Below are 14014 nucleotides of genomic sequence, written 5' to 3'. Positions count from 1 at the left end.
CTGCCCCATGATGTTCGTTTTCTTGAGGCTGATGGTTAGGCCAAATTCATTGCAGGCAGACGCAAACCTGTCGATGAGACTCTGCAGGCATTCTTCAGTGTGAGATGTTAAAGCAGCATCGTCAGCAAAGAGGAGTTCTCTGATGAGGACTTTCCGTACTTTGGACTTCGCTCTTAGACGGGCAAGGTTGATTACTTTGATATAAAAGCCTTATTTACTATGGTGTAGAACCTTTCTTCCTACTTCAGTTTTCTTTTCTCTCTTTCCCTTCCTGAGGGCCCTGACCCCTGCTTGGGTACAGTTTCACGGTTGTTGCTACCATTCCGAAGTACAGGAGTGTGTATTGTAATTCTTGCTGGACCATTTGACTGTTGTGAATATCACAGATGATTACTCATCTCTTTCTTCTTATCCCATGTACAAAATAGATGTTTATTTTTAGCAGGAGATTATTGAATAATGAGCTGATTTCATTTGGCTGATTTTTCTTTGGGGGTGGGAAAGAGGGGTTCCTGCACCTTTCTTAGCCCATGAACACTGAAGCAAATTGTAGTTCTCCACTCCCACAATTCAGCACAGAGTATGGATCAAACCTATGAATTTATTGGTCTCTGTGGCCACCAGGTAATACATTTACCAACTGAGCCACCAGAGTATCTTGGACTTCTTTCCAAATGGAATTTTATGAAGGAAAAACATTTTTTGACAAGACCATGCAGTACTGCTGTTATTTTTGTCTCTACTCTTAGGATGCATTGTTACTCCTGGATAATACTGGTATGGCTATACTTGAACCCTTAAGCAGGAGCTAAAATTCATATTTAATCTTCTTTGCAGTTAATGAAGTTTCAGAACTTTTATTGTTTTTAGCATAATTGGAATTTATAAATATTACCACTGATGAAACTATGAAAACTTTGTTAATGGCACTTTAAATAAATGTACCAGATTGTTAAAGTGAATTAAAGCCTTGTTAATTACCTGTACATAAAAACTTGAGGATCGATTTTTAACCCTCCCTGCCTGGCTGAAACTGAGTTAAAATCAACCAGGTGAATTACTCACTGATGTTCTGCCTGGATCCTCTAGTCCTCAGTTTTAACCTATCAAAGGCACTCACATGAAGTTGCTGGGGTCCTTCTTTAAATGTGCAAGTCGGGGGATGTAGACATTACTGGACCCCGACTGCAATTTAAATTCCTGCCCGAGCGGGGAAGCCTTTGCAGCTTTCCTGCCAGATAAAGTCAGGTGAGAGGAGGATCAGAAGCAGAAGTCATTCAAGGTAAGTTTTTACTTTGCTTTTTGGGGCCAGCAGGACTAATGTCTGAGCTCTGCAAGGCAAGTTTAGGCCTCCCAGACTTAGCTCTGTATGTGCAGAATTCACCCTCCCACCCACCTTTCTGTACCATGAGACTGCCCTGCAACCCAGTTTTCACACTGAGTGCTGATTTTCTGCAGGATGGCAGTCACTTCCTGCTGTTCAGGGTGGGAAGTCAACCGACATCATGCTTAAGTGTTCCACCAGTTAAAATCAGTTCTCGAATTAGTTATGAGACATGAAAAGTGGTTGACTTAATGAAGTGACTGACTTAGACATGTCAGGACTGAAGTTCTTCTATCTCAAGATAAGTAGACAAATTCTCCTTTTAAAAAAAAAAATTATAATCAGTCCTTTACAAATGAGAGTACATCCCCACAACTTTGGACGAGCAGAGCAACAGCTGATAGGACTACAGTATTATCTGCCAGTGCTCTGATATTTAAACATTAACAAAATACAGAAAGTTAAAAGTGGAAAATATGTCCTCATTATAGTTTATTTTACTATGTATACACTTTTTCGAAAATTATGTTACTGGTCTTTTGCATATTTTCTCAAATAGCCATGATACACAATTTTTCTTCCTGACTATAGCCCAAGAATGGAGAGGTGACTGCCAGCTGTCCCCTACTTTGTGAGCTACTGTACGAGTCTGAATTTGATAGCCAATTGTGGATGCTGTATGATCAAAACAAAAAACTGATGGGCTCAGGGGACGCCTACCCACATCAGGTAATTAAAGTGCAATAATACTGCAACTCCTTTCTAAGCATTAAATGTACAGGGAGTACATGATTTTCCTTAAAACCTTCTTCCTGTCAGGTGCTGTTATATTATAATTCTGATCAAACATCACAAGTTGGTTTTGTCACTGTATTCCTACTTAGTTTGACAATTTTTGCCTTCATGTCTGGGTGTTCATATCTAATTTTTTGGAAGAAATTATTTTTGAAACAGGCAACATTTTGATTCTTGAGGTAGGTCTGCTTATTATCTAATGCAGGGTTGTCCAACATATGGCCTGCGGACCAAGATCCGGCCGCCAAAGGTTTCCATCCGGCCGTGGATGTTTCTCAGAGATGAGGAAATTTTCCATTGTCGTCTTTTTTCAGACCGGCTTTTAAAAATAATCGTGCAGCCAGTTTCACAGCTGACAGGTGCTGATATCGGGAACAGCGGTTTCTGAACTTAGGAGAGATACGGGGTTTTCCGGCTGACTTTTTAAAAAAAAAATTGGAACCTGCTGGAAAACCCCGAATCTCTCCAAAGTTCAGAAAACACTGTTCCTGCTCCCAGCACTTGGCAGCTGAGAAACTGACCAACCACAAAGCTGCTCTGCTGAACGTTCCCGTTCTTTGCAACTGTCAGAGAGAGAGAGACAGAGGGCTGAATTTTATAAGCCCGCCACTGAAGTTGGCGGGAGAGAATCGTGGCGGATCATTTAAATAGCCGGAACGGGCTCCCCACCCCCCCACCCCAATCACGTGGAAGGGGTGGGCCGTCGTCTGCGGCAATAGTGTCAGCTGCCTGTGCACGGGCGCTGATGCCATTTTTAAAAGGCTGTCAGCCCTACTGGTAAATTTAAATATTTAAAGATAGATTACTTGAAATAAAATAAATATATCTCTTTTTTCCCCTCTCCCACCCCCCACCATAACAATTAAATTAATGATTTGCCCTTCCGCCCCCAAAATGCTTACCTTTACTATCTGAGCTCCTCCCAACTGCACAAACTTTAAACTATAACCCTTCCCACCATTCCATACACCCATGATGCTAATTTGACCCTGTTTTCCTCCCCCCCCCCCCCTCCCCACCGTACTGAGAAACTCACCTCCTCCCCCCTCCCCACCAGTGCTGTGCCTCATTTCCCAGACGGGGATCCGAAGGCGCGGCAGTGCCGGCCACCCAGGGTGAAGATCGTGGCGGTACTTCAGAAGGTGACGGGAGACTCATTAATTCAGGTGATGTAATTTATTTAAAGATTTAAATGGAGGTCCGATCGCCGCGCAGCGGGGGGGCTGCCACGAGGCCTTGCCACCGCCCGCAATATCGGGCCAGGCCCTGCTGGCGTTGAGGTCCATGTCGGGCCTCATCCGGGGCAATCTTCATGCCCCCACCCCCGCTACAGTTCCCAACATCGAGGGCTCTATAAAATCCAACCCTGGGGTGGGGGGGCCGGGGGAGAGACAGAGGGAAACAGAAGGGGGAGAGGGAAGGAGACAGAGAGAGAGAGATGGGGTGAACAGCGAGAGACAGAGTTGGGTGGGAAACAGCGAGAGACAGAGTTGGGTGGGAAACAGCGAGAGACAGAGTTGGGTGGGAAACAGCGAGAGACAGAGTTGGGGGGGATAAACGGAGAGAGACAGAGTTGGGGCGGGAACGGAGAGAGACAGAATTAGGGGGGAATGGAGAGAGACAGGGTTGAGGGGGAGCACAGAGAGAGACAGCGTTGGGGGGGAACAGACAGAGAGACGGAGGGAAACAGAGGGAGAACAGAGAGGGGGGGAACAGAGAGACTGAGAGGGGGAAAACGGGAACAGAGAGAGACGGAAGGCGGGGAACGGAGAGAGAGACGGGAGGGAACGGAGAGTGACAGAGGGGGGGAACAGCGAGAGACAGAGAGGGGGGAACAGCGAGAGACCGGGGGGGGGACAGAAACGGAGAGAAAAGGGGGTGGCGGAGAGAGGGCGGACAGAGAAAGGGGGGGACAGAGAGAGCTGAGAGGGGGGGTGGACAGAGAGAGAAAGGGAGGGATACAGAGCGAGAACAACAGAGTGGGGGAACAACAGAGAGATGGGGGGACGCAGGGAGAGAGAATGATCAAAATCACTCCTGGCAGATGAACATCTATCCGGAATACTCCGCATCGCAAGCAAAAAAAAATTCCAGGTATCTCACTAAATCAGTGTCCAACATAGTGATGAGAAAATAAGTCAATAAATTAATCTTCTCATTTAAAGTTTCTTCACAAAAATGCACATTGTTGTTGTTTTGATTAATAGTAAGATAAATTTTTAATGCCTTATCTTTCCGAAATTGACTCACCGGCCCCCTATGTATGACAAAAATTGTAATGTGGTCCCCCACGCAAAAATGTTGGTCGCCCCTGATCTGATGTATGCAATGTTAGCCTTTTAAACTGTTCTCCCTAGTCGCTGTTTAACCCTGAACAGGAGAAGGAAAAGGAAGGAAAGAGATTGAGAAACTGAAACATAGTCAAACAGAAGGATTACATTCTTCTCAACCTGTGCTAAAATATTCATTTTGTGAAGATTAATATTAGGATAAAAAGAAAATTTCTACTGTCATCTTTACCACTACCCAATTTATGAGTTGGTCATCCCACATCTGAACTAAACACATCAGTTGCTAAGTGATTATATTATAACAACGCTCATCACAGAGTGTAGATTTTGTATGTCCCAGTAGCGTAAAGCTATTAGATTGGATACTTTGACACTTTTGACTCCATTAGATTACAGATATACTTCTAGCCCTGCTGCTCCCTTGACACAGCCACCTTCACAGTCTCAAATCCACAGACCATATTTGGTGAGCAGTGAACATAGCTGTCTATCGGCAAACATGGTTCAGCTGCAGTTAACTGTTTCTCCCGTTCTATGGACAAATCATCACACCATGCTAAGATCATCGTGAGCTGCAGGAACAGCTTCAAACACGTTCACAACAAACTATTGCCTCTGGCTTCCCTGCACTGCATCTTTTTTTCAGATACCAAAGAAGTAATTTCAAACTGTCGTTTGGTAGTACAGAACTTGAGTATTGCTGAAAATAGAGACATGTTGTCGAAGCTTTTTGTCTTGCACTCATCAGGACAGTCCACAAAAATGCCAGTGTTAGGGGAAACAACTTTATATTGTATGAGAAGAGAGTGCTGATTGGCAAGTGAACTCTGATTGGTAGAGGCATTGCCATGGAGAATGCACCAGTTTACGGTGACTGACATTTAACTGCTAAACTTTGAAATTTAAACCAGGCAGCTTGACTCTGGTGAGGGCATTGCCCTGAGGAATAAACCAGCAAATGGCTATCAATTATTTTGTTTATCTGAAACAGGCACAATGTTTGTATGTGTTCTTTCTGTCTGCAAAGAACAGGACCCTGTGTATTAGTATATGTAGCTTCCAGTACGTGCAAATGCGCCATACTGCCCTACTGACAATCTTAAATTGGTTGTCAGCATAATTCTTAACACGCTGAGGATTATTTAGCAAATGTTGTCCAATCGCGGAATCACATCTAATGTTGGACACTGTGTTTTGAGTTTTGCAAGCACTGTCTGGTTGGGTACAGCCTGTACCTTGCCCATTGCGAACAGCGGAAGAGACATGTTATTTGATACGATCCGCCAGTCTTTGGGATATACGGCCTATATACTTGGCATCACGCTGACATTGAAATTCATATATCACATTACTCATTTGTGTGATAGGCAGGACATCTTTTTGACCTAACGGCAGCATCCTGTTAGTGGTGAGCACCACACGTGTTGCTACTGCATAGTAGCAGCGTGAAACAGCTAGCTTCACCTGTTGCTCAAATCTTTGGGATACATTACCGTTCCAAGGTAATTTGAGGTCCTGGCCTCATCAGCAACCTCGTAAATAGGACCCGTGCCATTTGCTCACCATGCAAGCTTGATGCTGAAATAAGGCGAATCAAAGACATACTGCGTGACAGTGGCTAACCTGATCAGATCATTTCTCGCTGTATATCGCGCAAACTTATGAACGGGCCTAAGGCCATCATTTTCGGCCCTGAAAAGTGCCCAGTCTACCTCAAATTACCCTGGAAGGTAATGTATCCCAAAAATGTGAGCAACAGGTGAAGCTAGCTGTTTCACGCTTTTACTATGGAGTAGTAACACGTGTGGTGTTCACCACTGACAGGATGCTGCGTCAAGTCAAAAAGACGTCCTACTCATTGACCTGAAATGTTAACTCTTTTTCTCTCCTGTTGTGACCAAGTGAGATCGTTAAATACAAAATACAAGATATGAACCTCCAGACCAATTTAAAGAATGACGTCAAGATTTTACATTTTAAGACCTGTATAACAACTAACCTAAAAGAAATCCCCATTAACCAAATAGTACTTTGTAAGTAAAAACAAGAAATGCTGGAAATACTCAGCCGGTCTGGCAGCATCTGTGGAGAGAGAAGCAGAGTTAACGTTTCAGGTCAGTGACCCTTCATCAGAACTGACAAATATAAGAAATGTAAATGGTTTTAAGCAAGTAAAGCAGGGGTGGGGCAAGAGATAACAAAAGAGAAGGTGTTGATAGGACAAGGTTACAGAGAATAACTGACCAGAAGGTCATGGAACAAAGGCAAATGGTATGTTAATGGTGTGGTGAAAGACAAAGCATTGGTACAGAGAGGGTGTCGATTGACTGTAAAATGAACAGCCCTGGCTCCAAGCACAAACATTAAAAAAGTAGTGGGTAGGCACAGTAGAAACAAACTAAAATAAAATGAACAAATAAAAAAGAAAAATGAAAAAATAACTAAAAATAAAAAGGGGGGCCCGTCCGTTTCTACTGTTCCTACCCACTTTTTGATCTCCCAGGCCTTTTCAAAAAAAAAAATGTTCTCTTCGCTCACTTCTCCGAGCACTTCTGACTAGAACACCTGTGAATAAGCTGATCCCTGGTGATTCTGCTGGTCTTCTACTTCTCCGCAAGCTTCAACTTTCAAAACAGATTCAAGTTCTCGCAGTCTTTTACTCTATCAGGCTTCCGAGAGCAGGTGTGTCCTCTCCCATCACCCCCCACCCCCCTCTCTCTCTCAGCTGCAGCTGCTGGTTGTCATCCTTACAGCCTACTCTCAGGCTGCAACCACTGGTTCCCTTCTTACAGACTGCCTTGATACTACAACTGCTGGTTTCTTACAGCCTGTCTGTCTTCTAAAAATCTGTTATGTTTTCTGGACCCCCTCTCCCCGCCATCACTAGTAAGATCCCAGCGGCGGAATGAGGCCCTTAATTGGCCATTAATAGACCACCTAAGGGCCTCAATTGGCCTTTGGGCTGGGAGGCCATTGTTGGCCGATCCCACCCCAGGAAGATCCCGAGGCAACGGGCCCTCCGCTAAAGGCCTGTTACCTGACCCGAACCCGACAGGACCCAACGATATATGTCGGGGTCAGGTCAGGTCGCTCTTCCGGGTCCGACTTTCGGGCTAGGGTTGGGCCAGGTCCGGGTCAGGCACACGCAGTATTAATTGGACTTGAAAGGTTGTTTAAAAAGATGAAGATTGGAGTCAGTGATTGTTTGGTCACGAGTCAAACAGAAACCCATGGAGTTGTGCCCAGACAGGTTGTGCCACACTGTACCAGTATCTGTATTGCTTAAAATAAACACAGCAATTGCCCGAACACTCAGGAAATATCATTATACATTACCTCGACTCCTGCTTTACAGGTTGAAATACTTGCTGCAGGTTTATCCAGTGAGTAGCTGAGATGCAGAGACCAGGAAGGTCCTGAGTGATTAATTATTATAAAATATACAGTATATATTTTTTTTTAAATGATCACTGTCAGGACTCTAGTCTACACATACAGTTTTTGTTGCTTATCTGCACAAACTGAAAAAGTGAAAAACGGATAAAGGTAAGCTGAACATTCTGGTGGTCGGGTCGGACGCGGGAAAAAATGGAGGGACTCGGGCCGGGTCGGGCTGGGGTCCGATGTGATTCTGTCGGGTTTGGGTCAGGTTTTATTTTCCTGACCTGAGCAGGCCTTTACCCTCCGCCACCCGGCGCGCTATTCGTGCCCCCTGCCTCGGCTCCACATAAAATCCCAGCTGATTTCCAGTGGCTAAGATGATGGCTGTGCTATGAGCTTTTTTGCACCAAGCTCCTTCCTGCTGGTAATATTAGCAGCATCTTGCACTTTGTATTCCTTTATTGCATAAAGGAGGTCATTAAGGCTCTTTCCTCAAAGAGAGACAACTTCATTTCATTCCCTCTCGCCAAAGAGAAGCATGTAGAGCGCACAAGGGTTTGCAAGGATTACAGCCTTTCCCATGGTGTAGGGTGCCATTGACTGCATGCACATTGCCTTGCGGACACCGCATGTCAACTCTACCGTGTACCGGAACTGAAAGGGATTCTACTGACATGTCATGCAGCTAGAATGCAATCATAGGCAGCACAAAAGGCAGGTCATTTCCCGGTAACCTGTCAGCTGTATTGATGCCTTGATTCTGTGGCTGTCAGTTGTACTTCAGCCACCACAGCAAATTTGAAGGGTGGCTACTGGGCATCAAGGGCTATCTGCTGATGACATAGTTCTTGACATCAGTTCAATCCCACACACACATGCGCAGCATGCATGCAGTGAGAGCCATGCTGCCCCAAGAAAGGTGATAGAGTAGACAGTTGGCATGCTGAAGTGATTCTGCTGCCTGAAGTGCTCTGGAGCTGCTCTGCAGTACCCGATTGGGCAGGTCTCACGATTTGTGATCTGCTGCACAGCCTTGCCAATAAGAAGGAACAACCCTTGCCGCCTCTTAACAGGTGAGAAGCTAAGGAGGAACTAATTCAAGTGAAATCCCAGTAACTTCAACGCTACTTGCCCATTTACCACCATCTGCAAGTTCCCCTCCAAGCCACACACCATCCTAACTTGGAAATATATCAACGTTCCTTCACTGTCGCTGGATCAAAATCCTGGAACTTCCTCCCTTACAGCACTTGGGTCTACCCACCCCACGTGGAATGCAGCAGTTCAAGAAGGCGGCTCACCACCACCTTCACAAGGGCAATTGGGATTGAGTGCAAATCCTGGCCTTGCCAGCGATGCGCACATCCCATGAAACAGATTTTTTTAAAAATCCCCTGCTATTATTGTCACACTGTTCTCTTGGCCACAATACAAAAATAAAAGCCAACAAAAAATAAACATTACAAACAAAATTTGTAGAATAAATCATGCCATATTGTATAAAAAACTAATCACACCTGTGCATTCTCTTAGTGCTTGTCCTGCACGTGCCTTTGCCGATCCGAGTGCGCCAACCAAGTGCTACTCCATTGGCTGCATCATGGCTGGTAAAAGGCTGCTGACTTTCAGTGAGGGAGCCAGCTGATGGCCTTTGAGGATGATCTTGAGCAGCTCTGGGCCTGGAAGGACCAACTTTAGACTGCATCATCTCTGCAGGGACAGCAGCAATCTGAGTTGGCAGGCTTACTTATGGTCTGGCAGGGATGGTATCACACATGCTGTCATCCTGAGAGAGGACAGCAGGGTTGCGTTCTGTGGAGCCACTGCCAATCTCCCGAAATGGCACCTCAGCAAGCCCCTTTGAACACTGGTATCCACAACTGTGATGGCAGTAACCTGACCTTAGTAAGACATCGGTCTGAACTTCTGCTGCAGTACTCAGTCCTGCTTGGGCATCAGATGCTGTGTCATGTTTGGGTCCATAGATGTGTTGATGGAGTTGGCCACCAGTTCCATGCTGGAAAGGATGGACTCCAAATTGCGCAAAGCACTGTGCCGTACGACGCTACACTCCTTTGGAAGCAGGCTTTCTAGCAGGCGTCCCAATGAACAAGCATTTTGTTAAGTACACCTCTTTTTCTGTAGCTTGGCCCATCGAAGTTCTCATCTGCAGTAGAATTCGAGTGTGACCTTGCCCTCATGCTCCCAGTGTCTCACCAACTGCAGATCCTGGATACTGCAAAGGCTAGAGGCCCTGACAACATTCAGCAATAGTACTGAAGACTTGTGCTCCAGAACTGGCTGCGCCCTTATCCAAGCTGTTCCAGTACAGCTACAACACTGGCATCTAACCAACAATGTGGAAAATTGCCCAGATATGACCTGTACACAAAAAGCTGGACAAATCCAACCCAGCCAGTTACCACCCTTTCAGTCTACTCTCGATCATCGGCATAGTGATGGAAGGTGTCATTGACAGTGCTATCAAGCGGCACTTGCTCAGTAATCACCTGCTGACTGACGCTCAGTTTGAGCTTCGCCAGGGCCACTCGGCTCCTGACCTCATTACAGCCTTGGCCTAAACATGGACAAAGGAGCTGAACTCCAGAGGTGAGTGACTCCACCTGACATCAAGGTAACATTTGACTGAGTATGGTATCAAGGAGCCCTAACAAAACTGGAGTCAATGGGAATCGGGGGAAAACTCTCCACTGGTTGGAGTCAATACCTAGAACAAAGGAAGATGGTTGTGGTAGTTGGAGGTCAATCATCTCAGTCCCTGGACATCACTGCAGGAGTTCCTCAGGGTAGTGTCCTAGGCCCAACCATCTTTAGCTGCTTCATCAAAGACCTTCCCTCCATCATACGTCAGAAGTGTGGATGTTCTCTGATGATTACACAGTGTTCAGCACCAGTCGCAACTCCTGAGATACTGAAGCAGTCCGTGTCCATATGCAGCAGGACCGGGACAACATTCAGGCCAGGGCTGATAAGTGGCAAGTTACATTTGTGCCACACAAGTGCCAGGCAATGGCCATCTCCAACTAGAAATAATCTAACCATCTCCCCTTGATGTTCAAAGGCATTATCATCGCTGAATCCTCCACTATTAACACCCTGCGGGTTACCATCAATCAGAAACTGAACTAGACCAGCCATATAAGTTCTGTGCCTACAAGAGTAGGTCAGAGGCTGAGAATTCTGCGGCAGGTAACTCACCTTCTGACTCCCCAAAGCCTGTCCACCATCTACAAGGCACAAGTCAGGAGCGTGATGGAATACTCTCCACTTGCCTGGATGGATGCAGCTCCAGCAACACTCAAGAACCGTATAACAATCCAGGACAAAGCAGCCAACTTGATTGGCACCCCATCCACCACCTTCAATATTTACTCCCTCCACCACTGAAGCACAGTGGCAGCAGTGTGTACCATCTACAAGATGCATTGCAGCAACTTGCCAAGGTACTTCCAACAGCACCTTCCAACCCCGCGACCTCTACTAACTCAAAGGACAAGGGCAAGATGTGTGAATGTCACCACCTGCAAGTTCCCCTGCAAGCCCCACACCATCTTGACTTGGAACTATATCGTCATTCCTTCACTGTCGCTGGATCAATATCCTGGAACTCCCTTCCTAACAGCACTGTGAGTGTACCTACACCGTATTCAAGAAAGTGGCTCACCACCACTTCTCAAGGGCAATTAGGGATGGGCAATAAATGCTGGCCTAGCCAGCAATGCTCACATCCCGTGAAAGAATTAAAAAAATCACGTCTATATGCTGTCCTCTAAGCTACGCGCAGTGCCAGTATCTGAGATGGTGGCTGCAAGTGTGAAATTAAGTGATGGTGGATCATCATCATCAATCATCCCCATCCACCCATTCACCATCATCCTGGTCAGTAGCACTTTTTGAGTGTCTGAAAGGAAAAAGACTCATGGGTAAGGTTGTGGTGAGGGGAGAAAGGAAAGTAAGAAATGCATGCTTACACAATCTGCAGCTTGTAAGTTGGAAGAGATTGTGCAATGAGGAGGAAGTGGGCTATGAGAAGGAGGATTAGGTAAGTGTATATTGTCATGTTCAGTGGAGTCAATCCCACCGCTAGTCATGACCTCAGCAATCGCCCTTTCAGTCACGGCCAGCACTGTCTGCTTGATGGGCATTGGAACAAGCAGCCGTGCCTTTCCCCCTCAGGATAGTTTTTGTTGCCTTCTATTGTGCACTATCTTCTGCTGCAAGAGAGGGGGAAGTGTGTCAATGGGTGTCGTACAGTATGTTTGGGTGATGTTTTTGAATATAGTTAATAGGTGGCAGTATGTGCAATCTATGAAATGTGAATGTGAGGCTTGCAATGGTGCTAAATGTGTGGGGTAAAGCGTATGAGTAAGACTGCTAAGTATGAGCCCTGATTGATAAGAGATTCTTGGTAGGTGAGTGATGGAGGGGTGGTGAAATGAGCAGTGACTGAGGCTAGTGGTGCACTTGATAGGTTATGGAATTTGAAGATGCATTCACTGACCTTGACCACTTGGGTGAGGTCATTAAACTTCTCCCAGCACTACATCCAGGTCCACAGGGCTAAACTCCTGGCATTGACCTCCAGGATTATCTGTTCCCATTGCCTTTTTGACCATGTGTCTGAAGGCCCTCCTGCCCATCTGCCCATTCAGGACATTTTTCCTCCTTTCTGCCACCTCCACCAAGACCTCCATTGCAGTGTTAGGAAACTTTGGTGCATGCTCTGTACCATAGTCAGCCTTTGTTCTTTGTTGCCCAGCACTTTTCTAAATGATGTCAATGCTTCCAACAGCCACCTTTCCTTTATGAGATACTTGAAATTAAAGTGTGGCTACCCGACCCGGACCAGACCCGGCGACTTGTCGGGTTCGGGTCAGGTTGGGTCTCTCTTCCGGGTCCAGCATTCGGGCTCGGGTCGGGTCGGGCTGGACGTGGACAGTGCTGCCTTACACCAGGAAGTAATCTTCAAAAGAACATTCAGGACGTCAATGCGAGAAACGTGCAGTCCGGACTCCGCACTCTGCAGTAAAGCCTGGCTACCCTACCAAACCCAACTACGTGTCAGGTTCGGGTTCAGGTTGGGCATTTCAAAAAATTCAGTAACTGGTTGGCTGTTGTCGGGTCAGACCTTGGTCAGGTTTTAATTTCATACCCGAGGGTCCCCGCTGAACAGTGCAACCATTGAACAGTGCAGTTAGTAAAGGCTGCCCACACAAATCATGATAACGAACAAGCTGCTTGAATCTGGCATGCTGCCTGCATTACATTGAACTGGTATGGGGTTATTGTGATTCCTACAACCATTTTTGGGGACTATACAATTTAACCCCCCATGTCCTTTTTGTTTCATCATTTAATTGGTTTAAAGCCTTTTATGAACCTCTGACATTTGTTCTATCAATGGTGTAAAAACAAATTGTTCCTGAACCATTAGATTGTGAAATATAGCTTACACCAGTGTATAAGGAATACCCACCAGATTTATGATTCATAAAAAATCTGCACAAAGAGATCATTTACATATGGATTTTATTTATGCTGGACATATTAAGGATTTCTTTGCTCCATATCCTTTTGGATCAGTGACGCAGTCCAGTCCCATGGGTGAACCCTTGTTCCCTATTAATTGGAGTGTGCCCTAACCTGTCCAAAACTCTCCGGATGCTTGAATTAAATGGTTTGGCTTCTCTTTCAGATCTCTGTCGTAGACAAGTGTTCTGGGGCTATTCTGCATCAAAACATGCTGGACAATTTTCTTTGAATCCCACATCTACTAAGACAGAAAGAAACTGATAATATAACATATTACAGACAAACATTCTTAAATGTTGTTGCATTTGTATCTTTACTTTCTGCATTACCCTTCTTATACATGCATGCTGTTGCCTATTTGCTGGTGTAAAAATGAATGTTTGAATCAGACAGGTGAAAATGAAATAATTGTCTAGAATAACTATTTCACTATGTGTTTCCATTGCACCTTGAAGTTTGAATACTTTTTTTGAACCAGTATGGTAGAATCATAACTCTGTGGAGTTTACTCTTGATATTACAGTAAGTAAAAAATATTGATTCCAACTCTGAAAGAAAGTTAATTAAAAATGCTTCTTTAGTCTTCAATCTACTTATTTAACTAGTGGTATTTATGTTGAGGCAAAGCATTAATTCCTCATTTACATTTTAAACTGAAAATGCATGCTAA

General features: G+C 45.3%; 1 protein-coding gene across 3 annotated transcripts in view; it reads left to right on the top strand.

Moving 5' to 3' along the window:
• tpp2 (tripeptidyl peptidase 2) overlaps positions 1–14014 on the top strand; it is a 277723-nt gene that overhangs the window by 160551 nt on the left and 103158 nt on the right. For all 3 annotated transcript variants that reach the window (XM_068034106.1, XM_068034105.1, XM_068034107.1), the window contains exon 21: positions 1916–2053. In XM_068034106.1, the coding sequence (XP_067890207.1) occupies positions 1916–2053 (138 nt within the window). The remainder of the gene's footprint in view (positions 1–1915; positions 2054–14014) is intronic.

This window comes from Heterodontus francisci, chromosome 6, assembly GCF_036365525.1.
Source record: "Heterodontus francisci isolate sHetFra1 chromosome 6, sHetFra1.hap1, whole genome shotgun sequence".
Lineage (NCBI taxonomy): Eukaryota > Metazoa > Chordata > Chondrichthyes > Heterodontiformes > Heterodontidae > Heterodontus > Heterodontus francisci.
The sequence above is the reverse complement of the archived record's forward strand: the minus strand, read 5'-3'. Positions and strand labels throughout refer to the sequence as shown.